This window comes from Electrona antarctica, assembly GCF_951216825.1.
Source record: "Electrona antarctica genome assembly, chromosome: 18".
NCBI lineage: Eukaryota > Metazoa > Chordata > Actinopteri > Myctophiformes > Myctophidae > Electrona > Electrona antarctica.
In genome coordinates this window covers 21301084-21328128 of record NC_136799.1, presented here as the reverse complement: position 1 = coordinate 21328128, position 27045 = coordinate 21301084, and the positions used below count along the sequence as shown (strand labels likewise).

At 40.9% G+C, this 27045-nt stretch overlaps 3 protein-coding genes across 10 annotated transcripts; 2 read left to right on the top strand and 1 right to left on the bottom strand.

Moving 5' to 3' along the window:
* Positions 1-2275: 2275 nt before the first annotated feature.
* slc5a6b (solute carrier family 5 member 6) lies at positions 2276-12100 on the bottom strand. Of its 6 annotated transcripts, none has more exons than XM_079527241.1 (17): positions 11965-12100; positions 11227-11308; positions 10514-10949; positions 10311-10376; positions 9552-9603; positions 9393-9460; positions 8646-8800; positions 8211-8351; positions 7827-7956; positions 7250-7338; positions 6838-6950; positions 6595-6665; positions 6414-6500; positions 5908-6089; positions 5633-5739; positions 5419-5540; positions 2276-4224 (listed from the first exon to the last, which is right to left on the bottom strand). In XM_079527241.1, the coding sequence occupies exons 3-17, from the start codon at positions 10859-10861 to the stop codon at positions 4078-4080; spliced, it is 1878 nt and encodes a 625-aa protein (XP_079383367.1). In that variant the 5' UTR covers positions 10862-10949; positions 11227-11308; positions 11965-12100; the 3' UTR covers positions 2276-4077. The 6 variants fall into 6 exon arrangements, with proteins under 6 accessions (XP_079383367.1, XP_079383368.1, XP_079383366.1 ...); XM_079527242.1 differs by having other exon boundaries at positions 11227-11351; positions 11965-12058; XM_079527240.1 differs by having other exon boundaries at positions 11870-11998.
* A 143-nt stretch (positions 12101-12243) lies between these two features.
* On the top strand, positions 12244-18130 carry cenpo (centromere protein O). Its single transcript, XM_079527246.1, has 6 exons — positions 12244-12395; positions 14781-14941; positions 16385-16535; positions 16706-16971; positions 17208-17367; positions 17851-18130. The coding sequence occupies exons 1-6, from the start codon at positions 12389-12391 to the stop codon at positions 17949-17951; spliced, it is 846 nt and encodes a 281-aa protein (XP_079383372.1). The 5' UTR covers positions 12244-12388; the 3' UTR covers positions 17952-18130.
* Positions 18131-19581: 1451 nt separating this feature from the next.
* tp53i3 (tumor protein p53 inducible protein 3) lies at positions 19582-23463 on the top strand. 3 transcript variants are annotated; one of them, XM_079528192.1, is made up of 7 exons: positions 19582-19686; positions 20653-20803; positions 20934-21201; positions 21652-21864; positions 22108-22189; positions 22353-22467; positions 23032-23463. In XM_079528192.1, exons 2-7 carry the CDS (start codon positions 20663-20665, stop codon positions 23233-23235), a joined length of 1023 nt encoding a protein of 340 aa, XP_079384318.1. In that variant the 5' UTR covers positions 19582-19686; positions 20653-20662; the 3' UTR covers positions 23236-23463. The 3 variants fall into 3 exon arrangements, with proteins under 3 accessions (XP_079384318.1, XP_079384320.1, XP_079384319.1); XM_079528194.1 differs by having other exon boundaries at positions 23087-23250; XM_079528193.1 differs by having other exon boundaries at positions 19607-19686; positions 20661-20803.
* The last annotated feature ends 3582 nt before the right edge of the window (positions 23464-27045 follow it).

The window sequence follows — 27045 nt, the reverse complement described above, 5'->3', positions numbered from 1 at the left end:
GTTTGCCTTATGTTTGTTGTTTATTGTACGTGTATGTCAGTTTGGGTTTCCTTTATGCTGCTATTAAGAATGCCAGTTTCAAGTCAAAAGAACAATAAGATTCCCTGGATTGATCAATGATTGTATGGAAATGTATGGAGAAAATATCTCCACAAGAATGAAGTTGAACTAATTACTAAATATTTTAATCATATGACAACAACAATGGCGTTTCAGCATAACTAAGGCACATATACAAAGACTGACTGAAGCCCATTCGTACAGCAGTACCACATCAACCCCAGACTGAGTCCCTGTTCTAGACATCGATCTCATAATAGGCAAAAATGGCCGATCTACAAGGTCACAATGCATCGTGTTGCGACACGTGAGCTATTTTCGGTAAGAGAATTGGTGTAAACTGTAAAAGGATAAAAGTAGGAGGCCAAGGGGACACGTGATCAACAAAGTAGTACAGTATATAAGTTTTACGTGGTGAAGTAATACTGCACACAGAGTATAAAAAGTATAAAATAGTTTTTCTCCCATACAGCTCGGAATAATACCACATTTTAACAAAAAATGTTCAGACATGGCTCTGTAGCTTAAGCAACTGTAGTGTTCAGACTGATAAATACAGTATAAGCATCTAATGATTTACAATGCTGCACAAATAAATATATTATTGACCAATTCGTCTCAACAATTCAATGGCAAACTTTTGTCTATTTTGCATTAACAAAACAAATTACCAATAAATGCCGTTAAAAAACAGTATCACGGTCAAATAAATAAAATAGGCAAACATTTGGTGGAAAAATTTGATGTTCACAACACAGCACATCACAGATGTTATAAGCCTGAAGGTCGGCTATTTTCATGAAATAGATTTGGTATAGAGCAGTGGTTTTCAACCAGTGGTCCGGGGATCACCAGTGGTCCTTGAGGTTCCAGTTAATCCCCAGCTAAATGATGGAAGAGTTGGTAACCAAATGGACATTTAAAGATCTTTAACTCTTGAGTGTAAAATGTACGGGTCCATTTGGTTTCATTTTACACTCTCAAGAGTTAAATTATTATTAAACATCTGCATTACTTAATTTACAAGAAGTCTACACAATTGGAGAATGTAGAAGATTCAGGCAAACGTTTTGATTAACGTTTGCCTGTTATCTCTCCTAATGGTACCAACATCAATAGCATGGAATTGTGGACAAAATCAGCTAAAGTTTTGGGTCTGAGAGGCAGTCATCAGATGGTGGTCCATGGCTCAAATGCAGAATAAACTAGAACTGCACTCTGTCGAGTGCCTACTTGCACGTTGCACGTTGCACACAAGTAGGCCATAAACGGCCTACTTGCGCGTTGCACACAAGTAGGCCATAAACGGCCTACTAGTAGGCCAGGCCATAAATGGCCATAAATGGCCTACTAGTGCGCAAGCAGAGCACGCAAGTACTGTCGACCGCTACGAACTTTAAAATATCAGCCTCTCTGTAAAACATTGAAATTAAATACTAAAGTCGGGTTATAACTGGCTGTCAATGGTGACGTAATTACGATATGTTTCAATATTGGTTGGGTAACAGGTAACTCATGTATACATGTATGTAAGTTGTAAGTTGAAAGAACTATACTGTGGTCGGCTGGCTTTTTTATGCGTATGCATGGAGGTATATATACACACACAAGGGCCCTCATTTATCAATCGAGTGTAAAATCTGCCCCAAATTCGAGTGTAGGATTCGTAGTACACCCACGTCGGGTCGGCATTTACAAAGTGATCGCAGACAGCTGTTTCTTCCTTAATTTCGTTCCGACGTTAATAAATGTGACGGCTGAAATCTATCTGGCACGCCCTATGAAATCAAGCCTCGCCCTCGTTTTTGCGACATGAACAACTGCAATACGACCTGGAAACCATGGTTACAGGAAAAATAAAGTTCCCCTCGCTTGCATAAGTTGCCTTTCTGCCCCCTCTCATACACACAAACACACACACACACACACACACACACACACACACACAGACGCACGCACGCACACGCAACTTGCAACTTGTTGTATCTTAAATAAATAAACCTGCATGAATTAAATAAAGCTGTAGCCTACCCTGTCTGTTTCTCCTCTCGCTTCGCTTCCCCCCTGTCCGCCTCACCCCCCCCCCCGCACGCATGCACGCACATATCGCAATTTGCAAGCAACTGTCACTGTGTGTTGTTAGTTGTATATTCAATTATTAAAGTATTTTTAATTTAATATACAACAAGAAATATTAGTGAACGAAAACCTGAACCTGTGAACCATGAATTAAATAACAAATAGGCACACACACGCTGCTGTTTTGCATAGGTGCTCCTCCTGTCCTGTCTGTCTCTCTCTATCACTGTGGTCCGTCCGTGACACCGTGATCAACTGACCAGCACGTTCGACGATTTAAATTGCCTCGCAGTCGCTGCAGTGGTTGGGCTGTCAACTGTCAAATCAATTATATGAATATTGAAGCCAAAACCGTAGCCTCATGTCATGTGGCATGCACTGGACAGTGGTGGTGGTGGTGGTGGGCTGCAGGCTGGGTTAGCCTATACTATCTCCGATGCGTTCCTACTTGCGCTGGCACGACACATTTGGCATTCGAGCGACGCGTCGGGTTTATTAAACGAGGAGGAGATTGCACATACTGTAACTCCAGAAAGACATCGGCCTGCTGTAGATTAGGCTACAGTAGGCTACCCATGTTGGGACTCTCCGCAGCTGCAGCGCTGTACTATAATCTCCAACGTCCCGTCATGGAAATATTTCAGCACAGACAGCCCAAATCCTCGCATGTATGCGCTCATCATGCAAAACACTGTTTAAATGGCTTACGCATCTAACTTGCAACATTGTTTTTAAAAGCGCGATTTTAATTGCTTGCTTGTAAAGTTGGAAATCTAATGTATTTAGCCCATATATACCTATACAGTTTTATATAAACATTTTAGGAGTGAATACATATGTTTCGATGCCTGTGACAGCCTCTCAGCTGGTCAAACAATGCTGCTCCGCTGTTCTACGACAGAAAAACAGGTGAGGACAAAGGGTACGACAGCTCCCGACCAGACGTGGTTTTTGTCTTGGCTCAAGTTCAAAATCAAACGTTGGCGCAAATGGTAAATGCCGAAAATTGCGGTAATTTCGGCGTACACCCATATTTTGGCGTACGCACGGTTGATAAATGAGGGCCTAGATGTTGATGGTGACGTAATTAAGAGATCAATGCCGGGTTATAACTGGCTTTTGATGGTGACGTAATAAAGATAGGTTTCTTCTTTGGGGGTTTTATGAAAAGATAGGTTTCAGATTACAGATATTACCTTTAATTCACCCGACACTGAAACATATCCTAATTACGTCACCATCGACAGCCAGTTATATATATAACCCGACATTGAGCCCATATATGGGCTCAATATTGATGACATCAGGGACATAGGAGGGGCTAGTGCCCCTCAAAAATACATATACAGTATATAGGTATATATTTGAGCAAGCTGACATACAAATGTATTCTGTATTCATGTTTTTCTTAAACAAAATAATATAGTAAACATATATAGTAAAAATATATATAAAATAACTGTAGTTAAAATGCAAATACAGAATTCAAGGACAATTCAAAGAAACACATTGCGCTGCGACGTGTTGAGCTTGTCAATCAGATATTTTCGGTGTGCATGCACACAGCTAGGCAAATTGTTTGTTTTATTACCTGGATTATTGAAGCAGCAAGTTCTGTATACTAACTAAACACTGTGGGGAAGATAGTCCTAGACCACACCTTATTTTCAGATCAACACACCCCCACGTGCAAACGCATGTCGTGGTATCTATATCACTGGTTCCAGTGACATTTTCAAGTGGATCCTGATACCGAAAAGGTTGAAAACCACTGATTTTAAAGCAGCGTTGGGGTTGTGCTGGTGGAGATATGGGTGGCCCTAGATCTCTATTTAACCCCTTCCCCCAACCACCCTAGCCGTCTGTCAGTCACTAGATTAGTGTAAAGCAGAAAAAACAACTTCATGTCACATATATTTTCTCTCTTTTCATTTGACATCAGACAGATGTCTCATGCTCTGTCAGAGTTGTGTGAGAGTTGAGAAGAAAACCTGCTCTCTCTTCCTGTAATGTCCCATCTTCTAGAGGGTTCACCAATCCATTGGTTTCTTTGTGTGGTGGAGGTCCATTTTGACGGGTTGGTAGCTATGACAAAACAAAACACAGTTCTGGTGAGATACAGATTAATATCCTTATTATTTTTGCCAAGGTGGATTAGCTAATTATGCACAAGTCTCGTTGTGGGTTCAAATCCATCTTGTCAACCTCTTTCTCTCCCGTTCAACTCGTCTCTCTCACTCATTCTCATCAAGAATCAAGAGGGGTTTATTTCTCACTCACAGGTACAAGCAGCAAATATGTTGGAGGGACATGTTCTGCCATAACACAATAATAGAATATAACAAGATAATAATAATCAGGTATGAAGTGAAACTAAATAAAAGGTAGAATAGCAGGTTTGATAAATCTCTTAAGGCAGGTATAGGCAGGGAATGATATATTTAGCAGCAATGGGTAAATGCCATGGGTAATATGTGCAAGAAGGCATACTGTATGGCGACAAACTTATTAAGTCACGAGAGGCTAAAAGCGGGGAAATGTACTGCCAGACGCGCTGCATGCCAATAACTCACTTCTCCAGTGTACTGCATTTTGTTCATTTATTAAGGTTATTAAAACAATTGATTTAGCGACATCACAACAAAGTGCAGCATGGTGTCGTCTTAGCGTTTGCGTTTGTAAAGCAGTCAACAAAGTTGGACTTCCCCGTCATTCATCCCCTCTTCCATTCCATTCATGAAATGCCACCGATGAACAGCTGACCTTTACTACCTGTCTGACGGTCACGTAGCACCCAACACCATGTGACCATAGAAACCATAGCAAACCCATCGAGCTGTCTATACCATATACATTAATTGAATTTGTTTATTTCACTTGTCTTTGTACTTCGAGACACCTTTTGTCACCCATTTGTCCATAATAATTCTTCTTGCTCTACGAGAGTTCACTGTGGTACACTCAACCTCATCGCCTTACGCAGCACGTCGTGGAAAGATCTATTCCCAGACAGTAGCTCAGGAGTTTCATTTTGGGTGTGCAAATGAACGGCGGGTATTTAACAAAATGTTGGGTATGCAAAGCTAATCAATATTTAAAAGACAATGGTATACTATCCCCACTGTGTGGGGGAGAAGGTGTTAGGGTGTGTGGAGCCCCCTAGGGGACAGTGGCCAAAGAAATCACAAAGAAAGTTCAATTTGTGTCTGCTTGTGTGGTTGGTTGACTTAATGCCGTCACGTGAGTGTTAAAAACATGTACATTATTTGATTTACTTACTCTCTGTACTGGTGGGGTGGCACAGCACAGCTTCAGTTTGTTATGTTTATGTAGAAAAAACAGCACATTTCCCAACAGGGGGTAGACAGTGCCAGGTGTAACATCCTCTTCTTTCATTGGACCTCAAATTAAGAAGATAGATTTTTTTATGGGATAGGTCCATGGTAACAAAATGTACATGCATGTATTCTACTCTATTCTACTAAGCCCCTACCTGTGAGGAAACTGATGACCAGCCCAACAAGAATGACAGTGAAGCAGCTGAGTGCACTGTACCACATATAGGACAGAGAATAGAATCTTCTCAGCCCAGTGGGCCTGCTGAAGAATAAACGATGGCAATTAAGTTATAATGAATTAAGTTAAATAAATGAAGTTTCTTTCCTAAAAAACAAAAAAAACAATGATGACAACAATGTTTGCTGAAATGCCTGAAACTAAAGTAGAGCAGATTATGAGCTACTTTTAAACAAAACAATTTCCCCTTACTTCAAAGTGACAGACACAGCTGAACTGAGCGTAGTTTGAATAACTGCTGTGGCATTTCCTGACAGTAGAGTGGCTGTGCAGTTATGAGATACAGATCTGGGGCTGGCGCTCTGGGTGACAATGCTCCCAATACCAACCCAAAAAGTCACCACCAGGCCTGCCCCGAGACCGGCCAACGCACCCTGGTGAAACGCAGAACAAAAAAAAGCATCATAGAGGATTTGTCAATAGACATATTAGCTTAGATTGTAGGCTACAAAAGAGAATGTGATCTTTAATACCACACTATACCAGTGGAAATAGCTTTCACTACAACATGATGGGATGGAATAGCCACTACATATATGGAGACATACAACTAGACCTAAATCAATACAGCACAATGGGTATTTAAATGTGCAGACAGAAACAAAACACAATTTGTGTCCTATAATGGACAATCACACTCTAGATAAATTGTCCTTGCATGCAGTACTGTACATTTCCTGCAGGGGGAGAGAACTTACATTGGAATTGGCTGAAGAGAAGAATATGCCAAGGCAAAATAACCCAAGAAGAGGACCACCAACCATTCCAAAGATTTTCAATGCCACCTGGTGTGTAATAACATTAATGACAAATCAAATCAGATAGTCAAATCAAATACAAATTAATTTGATTATTTGATTTTGCATTTGGTATGCTTACCTGTAAAACGGAGTCGCCCATCAAATGAGCTAGATATGCCATGGCCAGACACAGTAGCCCATAGGACATTGCTAGATGGGAGGGAAGGTTGTTTGAATAAATGAATATTAGAACAAATGTTTACTGAGAATTTCGTTATCACAACCAATCTCATATTATATGTCCAATATGTATCACCAATTACTTGGAAAATGATCAATTTACTGTAAATATAATATAGTGAGAAATGCTAAATTGATGAACCTAGGGCTTTGGACAACAGGGTAGCCCTTGCTTCTGTCATTGTAGGGAAGTGAGGTTTGATGAGGTCTTCCATTGTGACTGTGGCCAGTGAGTTAAAGGCAGAAGAGATGGTGCTGTGGAACAAGATCAAACAAACTTGAACAAACAGGTCTGCAGCCGGAATCAAACTAAAGATGACTACTGCTTAAATGGTAAAGGACGGTGAACTCAACCTAAATAATATTAGACCCTTCCCTTGATAACCTAGCCAAACTGCAAGCATTCCTCATAGCTTTATCGTGCACAAGTTCTACAAAAATGTCTTGGGATTGAATAATGAATAGTATTTTTACTTCCAGAGTTCCAGAACATCACTGATGAGCTCTAAACAAAACCAGTCATACATTTTGAGAATAAAATACACATACAGTACCTGAGTGCTGCACTGAATAAGCAAGCAACAAAAAGGCCAGGGAGACCAGGCAGACCTTGTAGCATATCCATAACAAAGTATAGCACCATCTGTGGAGAGCATGGATACTGCATTACCATGTTTGTCCTGGTAATTCAGATGTTATTAACCACACTTTCCAGGAAGAATCTCAACTCCTCCACCACATGGAAAGCAAGGCAGTCAGTTCAAGGGGAAGTAATATTTAAAGTTCAAGCAAAATGTAAAATGTATTTGGCATAAATGTGCCATCATGATGGCCTGGGATACTGTGAATTTGGAGCTTATAGTCTAGAATTCTGACAGATTTCTTCCAGTTTAGTGTTGAAAGTAAAACACACATTTATACTTTGATCTAATCCCCATACATACATTTAATAACATGGAAGTTGGAGAAGCAGGAAAAAAATAGCAGGACACTTCAAATTAAGTTAAGTGTAGGAACTAATAACGAAAACAACTGCCATACTGACAATTCACCGTTCTGGTTCCCCACAAAATGTAAACAGCTGTTCCAATGAATTACGATACATAATTACATTTATTATGTACTACTAACCGCATCTCTTGAAGTGGTACCTAGCCTGCTGGAGTGATCCTCTCCACAGTACCGTGCAAACATTACCAGTCCCATCACACAGCTCAGACCCAGAGCCACCTGCAGAGAGGGAAATACCATGTAGCAAGACCTGCCAAAAAATTAAACAATAAAGACATGTAAAACAAAGAGGCAAGAACAAATGCATTTCATGTCAGCAGTAACCCTTATTCTAGTTTTCTTCCCCTCTGTTCAGGGGTTTATCTTGGTGACATTGATACAAAAAGGTTAATTTACTGTATACATTTAATTTTACACACATCAGGGGTCTGTATATTAAGTAATGAAAGGTGGTATATGTACCGGTATTTATTATTTTGAGGTGGCCTACTGGCCTTACAGTACCTGATAGCGTCTCTCTCTGTGCGAGAGCTGAGGTATCTCTGAACCTGAGCCTGATTGACTCCATACAATGACCACATGAGGAACACCCCACCGACCCCCAGTGTCCAGAAGGTGTGTCTCTCTGTAGGATCTGGGTTTAGACTGACAGCAAGCAGCATGTTAAGAAAAAAGAAAGGTATTTCTGATGAACAGAATTACAATCACTGTTAGTGTGTTAGTGTTAGTTTAAATAAAATGTAATATATATTTTTTTTTCTTTTTCACGATTAAGTACAGTATGAACATTCAAGAAAAGAATATCAAAGAAAATATTAATTTTTGATCATATTCATTTTTGAAAAATTATAAAGGGTGTAAAATATATTTTCATTTATAATTTCGGGTAATTGTCTTTTGCACATTTCTTTGCAGTATTGAGTGGATAGGTGCACTCACTCGAGGCCAGAGATGCGGTTCCCCTCCCATGCTTTGGTCCAGACCTCAGAGACCCCTCCAGTCTGCTGTATTCCTACCACTATGACAGCCAACTGGCCCGCAAACATCACCACAGTTTGAAACACGTCTGTCCAAATGACAGCCTTCAGCCCCCCCTGGCAAGAACAAGTCCATGTGTGAGAATTGTTATTATAACAGAAACAAAATGTAGTTTTCTCTTATGCCTGATTTAAGGGTTATGGTTGCATACCAGTGCTGGTGTGTTAGTGCCAGTATCGGTCTTGGAACTCTACTATTTTGGTGCGTGACACCCACTCGCAACCAAGTATAACTCACATCTTAGGCTATAGTGTTACACTGAACAACAAGTATTGTCCTGGAAATGTAATATCACAATGGTCAAGCTTGTTAGTTGTTTGATAAAGGGATAGTGAAACTAAATGGATTGGATTTTAAATTGTAGATAAGAATCTTGCTTATGTCCTGCATTACATCCCTGTGTTTACATCTCTCTAGAATCAGATATGGTTTAGTCTACTCTAGTGAAAGGGTAAGAAATACATTTTATTTGTCTAATTCAGCTCATTGAACTGGTGTGTGAATGTAGATGGACAAGTAAGTGAAGTGAACATGCTTGGCTGATGCCTTGTGTGCCATCAGATAGCAGTTCCATTGTGTCATGATATGGTATGGATATTCATCTCTCTTGGGAACTGTTTTACATCTAACATGAATTATTTTACTTACTAGTGTTGTATAAAATGCACACACTAGTCCAGTGGCCAGCACTGTTCCCCATAATTGAAATCCAGTAACTAAAGAAAGAGAACAAAACAAAAATAATTGAAGAAAGAAGAACTTATGTTTACTCAGGTTTGTAGAAGACAAATAGATGGAGTGATTTACCTGCATAGAGTGCAAAGGCAGGAGTATATACACATACCCCCATGTAGATAACCTACAGTATAATAAAAAACAGAACAACATTATTTGCAAAGTATAGCCAGTTCAAACAGTATACTATATACTGTATAGCCGGTTCATATCTACTGTGTAAAATCTATCTAGAGAGATAGATGGAAGACTAGATTTCACCAGAACCAAGGGTGTTTTCGATTCATCTATTATGGTTAAAAAAAAAATCTATCAATTACACAACCCATGGAGCCATGGAGAGACTGGGTCATCGGTCAATAGGATTCTCAGTAGGAGTCTGCCGGTCATCAAATTATTGTGTCAGGAATTGTGTTGGAAAAGGTTTCATGGATTGTGTAATTGATAGAAAATAACATTTTTTGGGGGGTGAAATACTCCTTTAAGACTTGTATATGAGAGCTTTTTTGTAATTAGATTTTTTGTTTGGTTTAAAATCTAGTTTAAAGTGGTCTCCATATATGGGCATGTTATAATATGTTTGTGATTGTCCACCGCATAACCCTAACGCCCCATCATCCACCCACAACGCAAAAAATCAAAATCGTAAAAAAGGCAAAGAAGTTTAGGGATAAGGAGTAAGGCAGTGACGAAAATAGGGCCCTTCTGGAGTTACAAAGAATGCCATGTGAGCATTGTAAAACATTATTTAAGGTCTTCTTTTGGGAAATAACAGATTTAGGTATATTTTGTCTTTTAGTGCCTCTTTGTTATGTCTAGGATGGAACTTACCATCTGAAATATGAAGGTCAATGTCCCACAGATACGTACTGGTTTGCTAAAGCGCAGCTCAAGATACTGAAAAACAACAGTTCACACCTACACGGTTATGGGGAACGATCCAAGTCTCACCAAAAGACAAAACAAAATAAATCAGCTCTAGGATACATGTAAATTTCATAGTGAACCTTTGCTTTTCTTGACCTTGGTCATACCTGGTAAACACTTGAAAGATGCAATCTGTAGAACATTGGAATGAACACATGGGCAGGAATGATTAGGCCCAGAATGTAGGCACAGCCTATGAACCAATACTGAGTCCCATAAGTGTAGATCTCAGCTGGCACACCTATAATAGCCACAGCCGACTGGAACGAGGCAATGAGCGAGAGGGATATGGGGAGGCAGTGCATGCTCCTGTCTGCCAGCAGAAACTCCTGTGTGGTACGCTGGCGCCCACCTGACAGTGCATGGTAAATCCCTATGCCCAAAGAGGCAGCCAGTAGGAGAGCAAATATAACATAATCCACAACATCGAAGTGCTTCTGGTCAGAAGGATCCATCTGGCCAGTGTCTGAGCACTTGGTGCAGATAATGGCAGGAATAAGCAGAGCCTTTTTCCACTCCCATCAGTTAGGACATCCCTGCAGCCTTGAAGAGCAAATCAAATCATTAACATTTATATTTAATTTGAATATAAGTAAGTCAATAAACACAAACTCGTAATATAAGTAATACTATATTAACATAAGTTGTTTCCTTTAGTAAAATCATGCACAACAAAGTCCATATTCTACAGCTATAAGAGTAGGCTCAAAAAATAAGCGAACCAATTAAATCATGCACAACAAAGTCCATATTCTACGGCTATAAGAGTATATATCTGGCTCCAAAAATAAGCGAACCAATTGGAAACCACACACCGTACCTTCATCAGTCCTGCCTTCCAGTCTGCCAGCCAGGTGTCAAAGAGTGATTGTCTCCACCTTTTGCTACATTTCTTTCCATTTCTTCCCAGAGAAATAAAGTCATTGTTATTTGACTGGAGGCACACTGCAGAAAGCAGAGAGGCAAGTAAACTCTAATCTTTGGCAGGAGAATGGGTACATACTACAGAGGCCAAGGTCAAACAACAAGCTCTACGTGAACTTTACCTTCATTTTGGGGACGCAAACATATATGGTATAGAGAGTATGCGCATGCTTAAAGTGAATGGCACATCGAGTGGCAAATCGAGTGGCAAAGTGAGTTTAACATCGTTTAATGCAATCAGATATGACTTTTCTGTGTGGATGTATGGGCTGTCAAGGCCAGAAAGTCGTTTTTTGACACTCAGTAGGCGTTCCTGCATAACTTCCTGGTTTGATGATGATGTCACGCGCATTATATACTCTATGCGCGCATACCACGGTAGGCTAGGTTCAAGACACACTGTAGCGGTGTGTATGTTGTTTGTAGTGAGTGTGAGTACTACTACTACTAAACTACTAAAGCCACACGCTGTACTAGTACAGAGGATAGTTCCACTAAGTTAGAAAATTAAACCAGTTAATAAAGTGATATCACATTACCCCAATATGAATAGGAGGCGAGAAATAGCCACACCACCCGAGAAGAAGAAGACGAGATAGGGAAGCAGGTTGAAGTGACATTCAAGAACGCTCACACAAACTTGTCTTGGTGAGTCTGTTGGTGTCCACTCTAGTACAACACTTAAGGTAGCGCAGCAACTTCTACTATGAACACATTCGCCAATCGATCAACTATCTTTCTTATTTGCATTTGTGGTGGTATAATATAAATCAATGCTCCATCCTGATCAGACGACTTATCTCGGAGGTTCAGGTTGACTCCACGTGACCCCACTACACTACAGCAGCAGCATCATAACATTGTAATTTTACTTCCGGGTTGGTTGGTTAAGTTTCCGAAGTTCCGATTCCGAACTCGACGAAGAAGCTTATGCCGGTTGCCGCGCTGGGGCGCCAACATTTGAACCGTTTTTCTGGACTCCATGTAAACAAACTTACCAAACGTATTCATTTTAGTTTGGATGTATCTTTTTGGTTACCGTACATTCGCAGTGAATCATGTCGGGTAAGTGCTGCGCCTTTTGTGGAACTTCCGTGGGGAAACAACTTTTTACAGTCAAGTAACATAGCTCTGCTCTCCCATCGTGGAGAGCGAGATTCCAAAAAAGGTTTTACCTGCAGAGTCGTGTCCCATGAACATTATTACGAGTAAAGCCCTTTAAGGTATTATATTTACGTTTAGCATAATTGAATAATGTAAGTTTTATTTGTTTTTAGACTTGTGGACCACATATGGCAGCATATCAAGTTGTTGTAACGGTAGAGTCATGTGATTGATTGATTGATTGATTGAAGAATTTATTAACAGTTTGCAGAATTACAGTACATTTCAAGCACAAACTCAATACAAAGGCTGTTAACTGTGAGTGGACGACCCAATTAAGCATTACACTTGTTTCCAACAGGGTCCACCATGTTCAAATCATCAAAACATTTAGAGACGTACAAATAGACACTTCTATAGACAGAACAGGAATTCATCAAAAAAGAATTCATCAAAAAGGAGGTAAAAAGGGGAAAGAAATATATACAGTGAGGGAAAAAAAAGGGGGGGGCGGGGGGGGGGGATTCAGATTTTACGGGGGCCAGTTTCGAATTGCAGCCATCCGTAGGTGCCCTTTGAGAGCGGTTTTGAAGGAGTCAAGGGATTCGCATGTCTTAATGACAGTTGGTAGGGCGTTCCACATTTTGGTGGCATAGGAGCGAAAAGAATTTAGTCCCTTGTTTGTGCCGAATCTGGGTTGTACATGGTTCGTTGCACTCCCTCTGGTGTTGTGGGTGTGGACTTCGTTAACATTAAGGAAGTATCTAGACAGGTACATGGGTATCTTGGTGGTGTATCGAATCTTGTGGACCAGACCCATTGCAAGATGCTGTACTCTGTCGTCGACCCTAAGCCATTCCAGCCTGTCGAAGTGGGCAGGGGTGAGGTGGGTTCGGGGGGCTAGATCAAGTAGGAGCCTGACCAGTTTGTTTTGGGAAGTCTGGAGCCTGGTTTTAAGGGCCTTTGAGGTGCTGTGGTACCAGGAGGTGCATGCATAGTCAAAGAAACCCTGTACAAGGGCTCCTGTTAAGGTCTTCAAGGTGTTTTTGTTGACCAGTGAGGAGATCCTGTAGAGGAATCTTGTTCTATGGTTGACTTTTTTGATTACGTTGGTGGCCATTTTATCACCGGAAAGATTAGCCTCCAGGATGGAACCTAGGTAGGTAATTTCATCTTTACGTGTGATAACATTGTCACCCACTCTAACCAAGAAGCCATTTGCCTTGCTGAGATTACTAATAGAGCCAAAGAGAATGGATTCAGTTTTTCCCAGGTGTAAAGATAGTTTGTTATCAGCGAGCCAGGTGCAGATTCTACCGAGTTCAGAGCTGAGGGCATTTTCAACCTGCAGTTTGTCCCTGTCCGAGACCAGCAGTGCTGAGTCATCTGCGAACAGGAACAAGTTGCAGTCACAGGCTGAAGTCATGTCGTTTACATATATTAGGAACAGTAGAGGCCCTAGTATGCTTCCTTGTGGAACGCCACAGCTCACTGGGAGGGGGGGGGACAGTGTTCCGTTCACTTCCACCATCTGTTCTCTCCCCTCCAGGTAGGATTGCATCCAGCTCACTGATGTGCTATCGAAACCAATTGCTTTTAGCTTGTTAACCAGTATGGAGTGGTTCACGGTGTCAAAAGCCTTTTGGAGGTCCAGCATGACCATGCCGCAGTATTTGCCAGCGTCCACCTCTTGTTTGATGTGGTCGCTCAAATAGAGGAGGCATGTGTCAGTGGAGTGGGATGTTCTGAAGCCAGATTGGAACTCGTACAATAATTTATTAGTGGCAAGATACTTTTCAACCTGTTCATAGACTATTTTTTCCATCACTTTCGAGATGGAACTAAGAATAGAAATAGGGCGGTAGTTGCCGGGGTCTAATTTACTCCCTTTCTTGTGCAAGGGGGTTACTTTGGCCAGTTTGAAATCTTGGGGGACCTGTCCCTGTTTGATGGAGAGGTTTACTATGTGGGTGATGATTGGAGCTATAGAGATGGCTGAGTCTCTGAGAAATTTGGAGGGAATGTTGTCATGGCCTGTGGCCTTGTGGGGTTGGAGGGCACTCAGTTTCTTAATTACCTCATCAGTTGTTACCATAACTAGTTTAAAATCGTCTTTACAAACACCTAGGTTTTTGTAGAAGGTTGTAATGTGCTCTACACCAAAGAGCCCAGAGTGGGAGGGCAGTTTGTTAACCAGAGTTGTTGATATGTTTGTAAAGAAGATATTCAAGTAGTTGGCCACTTCAAGGAAATGAAGTGATGCTGCCAAATGAGTGCTATCAAATTGCATTTAAAAGTTAAGCAAAGTGTTAATTCTGTTATGTTTAATGTATTTTACACCCACAGATCTTATCAGTCACTTGAGTGTGTTGGAAGAACAGGGACGGAAACGTAAGACTAAAACCCAGCAGCACAGTCACCGTGGTGTGGAGGATCTGAAGGCAACAGTGGATTCACTTACCATTCAAAGAGACCAACTGAAAGCAGAGTTAGCTGGTCATAACACAGTGAGTGAGAACGCATTAAAAGATGGATACCACTACTCAAAGAGACCAGCTGAAAGCAGAGATACCGGTAGCTGGTTATATCACAGTGAGAACACAACACAAGAGCTGAGAGGTCATAACACAATGAGAGAAGATATTTTAAACTAAAGCAGTGGTTCCCAAACTTTTAGCTCGATGCCCAGGACCCAAATTAGTGAGAATAGCACATCTATACAAGCTCACAACGTGTTGTGACTCATGCAACTTGTGAGCTTGTAGATAGGCTATTTTCACTACTTCTTTATGGAATATCTTAGATTTTAAGACTTTTTCCCCACGTGATGTAAGCCCAATTTGTTACTACAGTGTCGCTTCCCGGCAAGAACTGATTCTTAGCTTGAAAATCTGCTATTGTCTGCAAGCAACATCTGTGTGATGGTGAATAAATCACCAAAACTTTTTTATGTAAAACAAGACAAAAAGGAAAGAAAAAAGTATATCAAAAGGCAAATATTGCACTACATGTGATTGTGACTACTATTACTTAGTGATTATTTGTTATTGCACCCATGTAACTAACTAGGCTATGGCAAGTTTCACAATAGAAAATACACATTGGGGGGCACAGTGGGGTCTGCATCAGGCACGGTCGCCCCTAAACCATCTCGCCCCTTGATTATTTCCGCCGACCGCTCGGTGCCGCGGTTCTTGTATTCTTTATTTTGTTTTACTGAGAATAAGGTTAGAAATAAGTTTAGTGTTAGACCTAGAAGGTCCTGAGTTCGATTACCGCTGGGGATGCTGGGGGCGTGTTCTCTCCTCCGTGTCATCAGTGCCCATACCCGAGGTGGGGTTGGCGAAAGGGCCTTTCTGTGTGGAGTTAGGTACCCTCATAAAAAACATGCAGTACTCCTGGTCTCTAAACTACCTCCCCCTGGCCAGCCGGGGCGCCTGATGGAGGGGAAAGGAACTGGTTGGAATAACGTGTTCCTTCCACACGCTACGTCCGGCTGGGGAAACTATCCCCTGTCAGGTGAAAAGAAGCAGCTTGGACTCCTCATGCATAGAAGGAAGCATGAGGTCAGTCCGCTCCCCTCCCAGGTTGGCAGAGGAAGTGTAGCGCCCAGGATTGCATTCGATAATTGATACTGGGTGACAAAATGGGTTGCAAAATCATGAAAAATAAAATAAAAATACACATTGATACATGCCGTATCCTTTAACAATTTTGAGAAAACAGCTCACATCAATACATTCAGCTTAAGTGAAGAATTTGTACAAATGCTGGAAATACTTATTTATTTCTATTTTGTGCTATGGAACATTCTTGAAATATTGTAATTAAATAAACATGCTCTTTATTTGAAATGCAGCCTGTGCATTGTTCAAACTATGAGGTGCTGAGGCAATGTTGTCCAACTGATTTTGGTTGCTGATTTATTTTTTACTTGTGCCACACTTCAGTTTCTGCCGAAACTGAGGACAGTTTTAGACAATGGAGGAGCACATGAAGGGAACGAGGACATGGATAATGGCTCAGAGAACAATAAATATTTGAGGCTGATGGCACAACATGCACAACTGAAAGACCTTCTTCGTGCTCATCACCTCATTGGTACTACAACTTTTTCCCATTGGCTATTGGATATGAATTAGATTTAGATAAACGCCTTTTATAACAATTTCACACTGGTTGTGTTCAAATCAGTTAGTTACAGTACCATGTTACTGACTTTTAACTTGTTTTCTATCTCAATTTCTCTCTCTCATGTTTATGTACTTTAGGGGGGTATGATCTCATGAAAACTCGTGATAAAAAAGTATGCATCTCACTAGCTACTGAATATGGCGGAGTCTACTTGGAGACCTACAACCTGGAGATAGAGCTGAGAGAACCACTGAGGATCAGTCGCCACAGCATTCCTCATTTCATTCCCCTGAAGAGCCTGGCTGAACAGAGTATGCAGACAGACATAAGGGGGTTTCTGGATACCCTCAGCCTACATCTAAATGCCTACTCTGGTCGCAAGCAACAGATGAAGCTAATTAAGGTACAAGACCTACATTATATTTTTCTTCCGAAAAATTTCTTCCATTTTTGGGTCAGTTTATTAATCAACTATTAATCAACAAATGTAACATTTGAGTTCCCCATTATGAAATGCTAAGAAACCACTTTTATTTGAGAGGCATATCTGTATAGAAATCTTGCTTGGACGTTAGAAGAAATGGTTTGGTGAGAGTGGGTGCATCATTACCATTGTGGGGATATTTTATTATCCTACAGGAACACCATACATCTGTGGAAGTGATGGAGAGCAACCCCCCATGTTCGAAATTAGTGTTGATGCTCACTGTGCCAAAAGAGAACACTAAGATATGCTGCATGTTGAACTACAGTGACCTCACAAGTTGTCTTCCCAGAAAAGTTGTAATTGAATCGGATGGTAAGATTGAATATTTATTAGAATGGTTAGGCAGTTTAAACTGCTGGCTGTAGCATATGTATCAAAGACTGGCAATACAGGCTTATCTATTATTAACTAACTTTGTATTCAGTGAACATATTGAACGTTATTTCTATTTTCAATTTGAAAAAGTGCAGTAGAAGCAAAATATTAAAAGAGCAATAAAAATTACCCATTCATTTAACCATTATGTGAATTTGTGCCATTTGAGCAGTGAGGACAGTTAGCCAAAGTGTCTGCTTAACAAATAGTGAAAGCATTGCCCTTCTCATCAACCTTTCTTTACTTCTTTAACCTTTTGTTATTATCTATTCTGATCAGCCATGCAAAAATTTAGGATGCTTTTAATAGAAATACAAAAAATAACTATTACATATACATCAAGTATTTCTGTTTAACAACATGCTAGTTGTATAATTATGTAATAACTATCTCTATTCTCTACATGCTTTGTTCTTGCAGATAAGCTTGATTCTAAACAGTGGAAGAAAAACCGCACCCTGCTCATGGAGACTCCAGTGCACACTGCCTTGACCACCATAATGGGGTTAACACAACTCTAGCTAGCCCATAACATGAGGGAAATTCCATTAATTATTCCAATGGAGATTCGCCAGTTTCCAACACTGGACTCTTACGTTTTTTTATGTAAAGCGTCCTTGGGTTACATAAAAGCGACTATTATTATTATTATTCCATTTCACCAGTGTCATCAAGCTTTTCAATAAAAGCTTTGACTCTCTGTTGTAAAACCTCCCTGTGAAATGATCGGAGTCTCTCCATTTCTCCTCTAGCATTGCGCTGCCAGCTGGCCAGCTCCTTTTGTGATATGCAGTCAATCATAGCAATGTTCTTTAGCTCCAAAATGGACAGCTTCCTTCCACCAGCCTCTGTGTGCCTTGCAGAGCCCATGGAGTTATATGATGTCGGCTGTGCCGATACAGATCGCCGTAAACTGTATAATTCAGTCGCTCTGTCATAGTACGAGGCAGTACTGGAGTACAATCTCCTCCCAGGACTGTGGACATCCCGTGAGTCAACTGCAGATTTTTTGAACGTGGCTATATCTTTCATTGCTTTGTTGACCGTCGCTTTGGTTTCACAGATTTTCAATAACGATACTCTTGAGTGCTCCATTATCAGCAAGTCTTTCCTCCGCTTAAGCATTTTCAGAGTGTTCCCATACTGTGTGTCTAAATGATTTAGTTTATGCTGAAGAGCTATATCCTCTTTGAGATTCATCAGTCTTACATCCTTGTGTTGGCCAAACCTTGGTCTACTGTAGCTTTGATCCATTGTTCATTTGCTGGAAAGGAAAGCAGTGTTTAACACAAACTTGTTATTAATAGTAATGTTTCCTCTGTAACAGTGTTGATTTTGTTGACTAAAACCATGAAAACAAGCTCACAACAAAAAAAGCTTGACAAAATCAACTAAAATCTTATATACATATAATATATACACTAAAAGATGTAATTTCTAGTGGAGAATTTGTAGGATATAGTTTACTTACCTGATTTATTTTCCACAGACAATGCCATCTGCCACTAGAGCTATGAAGAGGCACTTGCTGCTATGGTGTCTAATACTAGTGTATAATAGTCTATTGTATTTGAGCAGTTACTCTGTCTGGTGGTAATTATGTTTGCCTTTGTTCATTGTTACATTGTTTCGCACCAATTTATTTTAGGCTAATAAATTTGTTTTCAAAAGCTAACCATAGGAGAGTGTTTTTGCGGTTACAATAATTCAAAACGGGTTAATTGTTTGAGTATTTGAGAATAATGTTGTTATAAACGTGTCCCTTTGGTCTTAAGTTATTTTTGAGGGGCGCTAGGTTTAATGTTTGTTTTAAAAACGCCATTGACAATGAAGGGAAAATTTACAGGTTTAATGTTTGTTTTTAGTTCAATATTTGTTTTAAAAACGCCATTGACAATGAAGGGAAATTTTACGTCATCTTGTCCCTAACGCAAACATTAAATGCCATTAACAATAAAGAGAATTTAATGTTTGTTTTGTCACCGTTTGGTTTACATCACCATTACATCACCTAATCAACATGAGTTAGACTTTAACATATTAGCGCCCCTCACTTCACACGGGTGTGAATTTTAATGTTATAGGTCGATCAGTATAGCTAGCCCTTTAAATGCCACCCGTGATGCAGAAAACCTGCCCCTTTTGGAAATTCCTAGCTTTGCCTTTTGGTAAATGTGTTGGCTACTGTATAAAGTTAACTACGGGGTTCAGCTTTAGCATCGTCTGCAAAGTGAAACCCGATACGGAATTCTGTTGGTAAGTTCTCTTTCAGCACACTACAGCAGCCAGTGACAACGTAAAGAGCTGCGCAAACGTATGATATTGTTGGTCGGTTTGGGCTGTTTGTGAAATTATGTGACTGACTTTTACCCCGTCATAATCAATAACAACTTCGAACTGGTGCGCAACTAGCCTTGGAACATTACATGACTGACTGTCAATGAGCGTCATGTGAACCATGGCTAGTGCGCAACGTGAAATGGGGTAAAGGGTAAAATGCTAGCTCTCTAGTTGGCCTACAATGCGAAATCAGAATGTCTGTCAGCTCAGCCTCAGCTCAAAAGTGTAGCCTACTACATATCCAACATTATACGATTCTCAAACTGTGGCGCGTCCACCCCCTGTGTGCGCAAACTGCCTCTAGGGGGTGCGTCTCTATGGGGTGCGTCCGTGCATTAACAGTGCAATGGTTGTGCTGGTGTTATCTGTTATGTCTGTATTATCAACAAAACAACACATACATTTCTCTGAACTTTGACCTTTTACCAGACAGGTCAGTTCACATTTTCTTTTCAAACCACGTGAGGTCATATTCTATCACTGATTTCCAGTTTTTCATAGAAGTGTATATTTGTATGTCTTCTGATGAATTGAAAATGGAGGACCCTGATGTAACAAGTCTTTAGTGCTTTTCATGGTTTCGTCCTCAAAGTAGCAGTTTTTGTATTGACTTGTGCTTTCGTTTGAAATGTACCCATACTGTGAAATACAAATTTCAATCAATCAATCAATGGTAAACATTAAACATTGTATTTACTGCACCAAATTGGAGAAATCTCCCTTAGACTCAATTTAATTAGAATTTAATGCTAGCTCTGGTCCATATAGCCCTAATTCCGTAGGGCTATATAGCCCTAATTCCGTAGGGCTATGGACCAGAGCTGTTTTAATGCTATCCTTAGTATTTTTTTTAGATTTCTTTTTTTTATTTGAATGTTTTAGATTTACAGACATGATGTTGGCAGTATGTGTAGATGTCCCGGGAGATCCAGATAATCTCATCTTGCGGAATGTTCCAAGACCTCAACCCAAAGATGGACAAGTTCTTATTAGAGTCCATGCAACTGCCCTTAACAGGGCAGATTTACTGCAGGTACAGTACAGTTGCACATCACAAGGAGCAAATAGAGTGAAGATGTGTTCAGGGCAAGTTCTTAATTAACTACTGCACAACTCAAACCTTTGTGAACCACTGACTAATACTAATTTCCTAATTAATATAGAGACGAGGTCTTTATCCTGCTCCCCCGGGTGAAAGTGATATCATAGGCTTGGAAGTGGCAGGTACAGTGGCTGCTGTCGGCCCCGGGGTGAGAGCTGGCTGGAAGCCAGAGGACAGAGTCATGGCCTTGCTGTCTGGAGGAGGGTACGCAGAATATGTTGCTGTTCCAGAAGAGCTGCTCATGACTGTTCCCCCTCACCTCAGTCTTTCCCAGGCTGCTGCAATACCAGAGGCTTGGCTCACTGCGTTTCAGCTGTTACACCTCATAGGTATGAGATGAAACTCCATGATATAAGTGATGTTACATGTAGCCTACAGAAGGCATACTGTAAACCCTCCATACATAAATTAATACTTAGCAGATCTGTACTTGAAGGGGAAAATAGCCGACTTACAAGCTCACGTTGTGCGCTTCACTGCTTGTATATTGGCTATTTTCGGCAAATGTTCCCCCCAGGATAGGGAGGCTATATATAGGGTTCAAGTGGTTGAATGTATACTTTTTTGCAGACCTGTAGCTAATTAAGTTTTCCAGAGCGACTTACAACTTCAGCTGAAGAATAATAGATCTCTAAGGGTTTTTAAATAAAAGGGGTAGATTTTTATTCTGAAATTCTATAGTGATGACGCAAGAGAGATGTGGCAGTAAAACAGCATGAGGGCAAGGGACACGTCCAAAGGTATAAGTGTGTGAGTTTTATGTGTCCTGTCCTCAACAGCTGAAGTGAAGGAAGGAGAGGTGGTGCTGGTGCATGCTGGAGCGAGCGGAGTTGGAACAGCAGCTGTTCAGCTGGCTCGACTGGCCAGGGCCATTCCCATTGTTACGGCAGGGAGTCCTGAGAAACTGGAGATGGCTGAGCACCTGGGGGCAGCAACAGGGTTCAACTACAAAGAGGAGGATTTTGCAGAGAAAGTTCTTGATTATACAAAAGGTGTATTGTGCTTATAGCCCCATCATTTCATCCTCAAACACTAGCACTGGAAGAACCCTGTCAAATCCTGAATATTAATTTAACTCTTATGCAACTGCTTGTTTGTTTGTTTTTTCGTTTTTTTTTCTTCCTTTATTTACCCAGGGTAGTAGCTGAGCACAAGTGCTCATTTTTAGCAACGCCCTGCTTGTACAGCAACACTCTGAATGACTTGAGTTGTGAACCACACTCTTAACTTCACAGGCAGGGGTGCAAACGTCATTCTTGACTGCATCGGCGGAAGCTGCTGGGCGAACAATGTGAGCTGTTTAGCTACGGATGGCAGGTGGGCAGTGGTGGATAGTAACTAAGTACATTTACTTGAGTACTGTACTTTGTTTGAAATTGCAATATAGCAATGTGTTGATATTAAAAAGAAAATGTACTTTGTAATTTGTACTTGAGTATTTACTTGAGTATTATAGTCTATACATTGTCCAACACTGCAGGTGGGTTCTGTATGGAACTATGGGAGGCAGGACAGTGGAGGGAGACCTGCTAGGAAAGCTGCTGTCCAAACGAGGCCAGCTCCTTACAAGCCTCCTCCGCTCTCGTAGCCTCCAGGTGAGAATATAATATCTAGGATTACAGATAGCCATTGTCTGAGCACTATAGATTTGAACTTGGGCTGGGGTACTTAAAAGTTTCTATAATATGGCCCGGACAGTTAGCTCAACCATCTGGGCACCTAGGCTGCCACACCAGCCGGACGGCGTGCCGCGAGTTCGACTCCGGATCCAGATGGCTATTGCCGCGTATCTTCCCCATCTCTCTCCCCATTTCCTGTCGGTATACTTTCACCTATAAAACCAGAAAAAGCCAGAAGAATATCTTTAAAAAAATGTTTCTATAATATTGGTGATCTGGTAATTGAAGGTCATTCAGCAGTAGAGCATGCATGTGTTGGATGAACTTAGTTGAAATAGAAAAAGGTATGCCAGGTAAGTCAAATGTATTTATTAAGGCTTTAATAAAGAGGTTTGCTTCCCACAAAGAGCATGACAGTATCTAGAGGACACAGAGTAGATAAAGATGTGTTATTGGGCATGTTTGTGTCTTTGTATGCCACCCATTTTGACATTTTGCAAACTTGAAATTCATTGCAGCACTACAATTCTCTTTTCACAGTACAAGGCAGAGCTGGTAAGGACTTTCTCACAAAACGCCTTACCTTTCTTCTCAGACCAGCCAACCACCCTCAGGCCTGTGATTGACAGCATGTTCAACCTAGAGGACATTGCAGATGCTCATAAGCACATGGAAGCCAACAGAAACATAGGAAAGATTGTGATTAATGTGACACAACAGAACCAGAGGAAGCTCAGTCAGTGATGAAGTTCTCTTGGAATTTACATTAAAAACATTAGGCTACTGTTTGATTAGTTTGACTGTGTGATTTCTCCATGACTGATCCCGTGGGTGTCAATCTAACAAGACACAGTCAATTTACAAATAGCCTACAATTTACGCATTTAAACTATGTAAACATATTTGAAATATTGAAATGAATATCCAGGAGGACCATGATATTATTGCATGCATAAATGTAATATAATTATGAGATAATTTAATACATTTGTATAAAATGTTTTTGTGTATTTGTTTACTTTATGTTTCCAGTGTTGTTTGTAACGTGGCTTAGTTCATGAGCAAGAGCCCCAAATGGGTGGGCAAATCGATGGTTATGTGTATAATACCTGAGTTGATCCGAGATGACATACTCAGCAGTGTTGCAACTGGAGCCATAGATGGAAGCTCCCACAAAGCCTGATATATTCAACTGATATACTGTATATCAGTTGAATATATCAGTTAATTTTTGACCCCTCTATCACACGGAACTATGTTTTTTGTGTCCATATCACCACGCCCAAAAAATAGTTCCATGTGATAGAGGGGTCAAAGTTGAACGAAAGTTGCGTTAATATTTTAAAAATAGGTCAACAATACAAATTACATTCGTTTTGTGAATTAATTTACTTTTACTGCGTGGCCCCAGTGCCCCCCACAAAATGACCAGAACTACTTAATATTGACCAAAACCAGAGCAGAACTCCCACCAAGGGACTCGCGCAATCAATGAATACAGTTGCAACCACAATATTAATGGCAATTATACAACAGGTTGTTTCGAGGAAGCAATCTGATTGGTTGAAACAGCCTTCTAGCCGTGGTTCAAATGAGCACCACTCCACACCTAATCAAAACAAAGAATTCAGTTGCTCTGTTCTCCCAGAGCGCAGCAAACTCGGTGGCTAGGCTAGCTAGTTTCTTGGGACATTTGTGGTCGTAGTGGCTACATCTGTATCGCAGGCATGCATTAATGACGTTAAACCACCCCCTCTCGTGTAATATTGCTTAAGTATTTCATACAGCTTAAGTTCAAAAAATCTGAACTATCCCTTTAAGCCCAAAATGACCTTTCTATCTTGAAAATTGCTCTTTCTGTAGCCAAAATTCTGCACTACCTCAAATCGGTCAGTCCGTATCAGCTATACATTTGGAATAAATGAATGAATGACTATATGCTATATGTTAAAAAGTTGGCAAAGTGTCCCATCTGTAATTTTTACTGTACTGTACTATACTACACTGTTTGTACTGCACTTCATAGTACTGTACTGTACTTTGTAGTGCTGTACTGTCCTGTACTATACTACACTGTACTGTACTGTACTGTACTGTACTGTACTGTACTGTACTGTACTGTACTGTACTGTACTGTACTGTACTTCGTAGTGCTGTACTGTACTGTAGTTGAGCGCCACTTTGTCATGTGGTGTGCATGGCAACACGTTGTGAGCTTGTAGATCTGAGAAGAAATGCTGTACTGTACTCCCTGGCCTGTGTGTGTGTGTGTGTGTGTGTGTGTGTGTGTGTGTGTGTGCGTGTGTGTGTGTGTGTGTGTGTGTGCGTGTGTGTGTGTGTGTGTGTGTGTGTGTGCATACATACACATACATACATTACACACATAGCTCCGCATAGGAGTGGCGCTAGCACCACTCAAACACGATTTTCACTATATCAGACAATATTGCACTTAAATGAACAAATTAGGTGTCTAGACATATGTTTTGATGTTCAAGGATCTCAGTGAAACTATTCTTAAACGTTTATGTTAAATTATACAAGCGAGCTGGTGAAGCTATTGTGGAAAAAACAATGATGAAGGGCAGGTATGGTTGAAAACCAAAGGGGGGTTGAATTCAGTGTGGTCCTGCAGTCAGGTCCTACCAACCTGACTGGTTGATCTCCTTGTCACTGGAGAGCATGGACAAGAAGACAAAGAAGCGAGTTCTATGAACACGATGACTGATTAATGTTCTGCATGGTGCATGGCTAGTGTATAGGGTCAGGGTGGTCACTATTTACATACTGTTGCTTGCCTGTGAGTGTGTACAGGGTGGAATACTGTAATGGATTGTGTGACTGTGTGTATTTTGTAGTGCATAGTGCAGGCCATTCTATAATGTGTATACTGCCGTTTAGCCTACTATTGTTCATACTGAGGATGTTTTTTGTATGATGTTACGCTATATGCTATAAAGCGGTGGTTTTCAACCAGTGGTCCTTGAGGGGGTTCCAGGTGGTCCCAAGTTAAATGATGGAGAGTTGGTAAACAAATGGACCCTTATTAGATCTTTAACTCTTGAGAGTGTAAAATGAAACCAAATGGACAAAGAGTTAAGTTATTGTTAAACATCTGCATTACTTAATTTACAAGAAGTTACACAATTTGAGTAATGAACAATAGTATATGGCAGTATACACATTATAGAATGGCCTGCACTATGCAGAACTAAATACAAACAGTCACACAATCCATTACAGTATTCTGCCATGTACACACTCGCAGGCAAATATGTAACCAACAGTAGGCTTACACAGTAGAATAATAATTAATAATATATATATATTTGTCTCCACCAGGCCGAAGGCATGGGGAGAGAGTATGTTTTGCACTCCGTCCGTCCGTCCGTGTGTCCGTCCGTGTGTCCGTCCGTGTGTCCGTCTGTGAACAGCTAATCTCTGGCACCGTTGGCTTGATCGCAGCCATACTCTGCACACACACTCCCTGAATGCCAGAGCTGAACCTCTGCCTAGCCTCGGTCCCAGGCTCACTTAACTGCGAAAAAGAAGAGCCTGGTCACAACCTAAGGCAGAGAAGCTATCGAAAGGCGCGACTTCCGCCGTGTAACCCCCCTCCCCCCCGGAAGTTAACGTTTTTGACCAATCGCAGCGTTGTGTTCCCGAAAATGTATTCCCGCTGAAATGATCATTGGGTGGGGACTAGTAAACACAGCCGCACCGCGTGACGTAGTTATCTTACACGCAACACTTCCGCCACTTCCGCTGATAGTCTTTTCAGCGTAGGTCTTGCCCAGGGTGACCTCTGCCCCAAAGTTTTCACATTGGCCTGTTATAGCGCCACCAGGAGGCCGCTTTGTGCAAAACAAATGTTTTGACAGTACACCTACAGATTTTGTCCAAACATTACGCAAATTGGTACACAGTCTCTCTAGAGCCATTCAACGAAACCGTTCTTTCAGATTTTTCACACTCCATCCTGATTGGCTAAAATTGGCTTCCAAAGTTCGCAGGAGTACTCCGTTTCAAACAAAATGCTGCAAATCATGAACACATGGTGTGATTTCCGTGAAATTTTGCACGCACATTCCCACTAGGTCGAGGAAGAAATGCCACTTGAATATTTTCAACTCAGCCTCATGGTGGCGCTATAACTGGTCGATTTGTGTTTTACCTATAACTGCACCGATCTGTGTAAAACCATGTATGCACACTCCCTAGAGGCCAAGGAAAAACCTTTGCCTGGAATTTTTCACATCTGCTCTTTATAGCGCCACCAGGAGGCCGACATATGTAAAACACATTTTCTAATATTACTCCTTCAGATTTTATCCAAATTTCACGCAAATCGGTACACATGCTCTCCATAGTTATGTGATCATGTGATTTGTTTGATTTCTCATAATTATCCATCCTGATTGGCTACGATTGGCTTCTAAAGTTTTCAGGAGTGAAACTGTGCATGCCTATTCCCACTACTAGACACTACTAGGTTGAGGAAGAAATGCCACTTGACAGTTTTCAAATCAGCCTCATGGTGGCGCTACAACAGGC

Coding starts and splice junctions, on each gene's coding strand:
- slc5a6b (XM_079527241.1), bottom strand. CDS start 10,861: ATGGATCCTTCTGACCAGAAGCACTTCGATGTTGTGGATTATGTTATA. Junction 6,501..6,594: donor TGGGCGACTCCGTTTTACAG/GTAAGCATACCA, acceptor ATTACACACCAG/GTGGCATTGAAAATCTTTGG. Junction 5,541..5,632: donor GGTCATCAGTTTCCTCACAG/GTAGGGGCTTAG, acceptor TCTTAATTTGAG/GTCCAATGAAAGAAGAGGAT.
- cenpo (XM_079527246.1), top strand. Junction 16,972..17,207: donor AACAGATGAAGCTAATTAAG/GTACAAGACCTA, acceptor ATTATCCTACAG/GAACACCATACATCTGTGGA. Junction 17,368..17,850: donor AGTTGTAATTGAATCGGATG/GTAAGATTGAAT, acceptor TTGTTCTTGCAG/ATAAGCTTGATTCTAAACAG.
- tp53i3 (XM_079528192.1), top strand. CDS start 20,663: ATGATGTTGGCAGTATGTGTAGATGTCCCGGGAGATCCAGATAATCTC. Junction 21,865..22,107: donor AGTTCTTGATTATACAAAAG/GTGTATTGTGCT, acceptor TTAACTTCACAG/GCAGGGGTGCAAACGTCATT. Junction 22,468..23,031: donor TCCGCTCTCGTAGCCTCCAG/GTGAGAATATAA, acceptor CTCTTTTCACAG/TACAAGGCAGAGCTGGTAAG.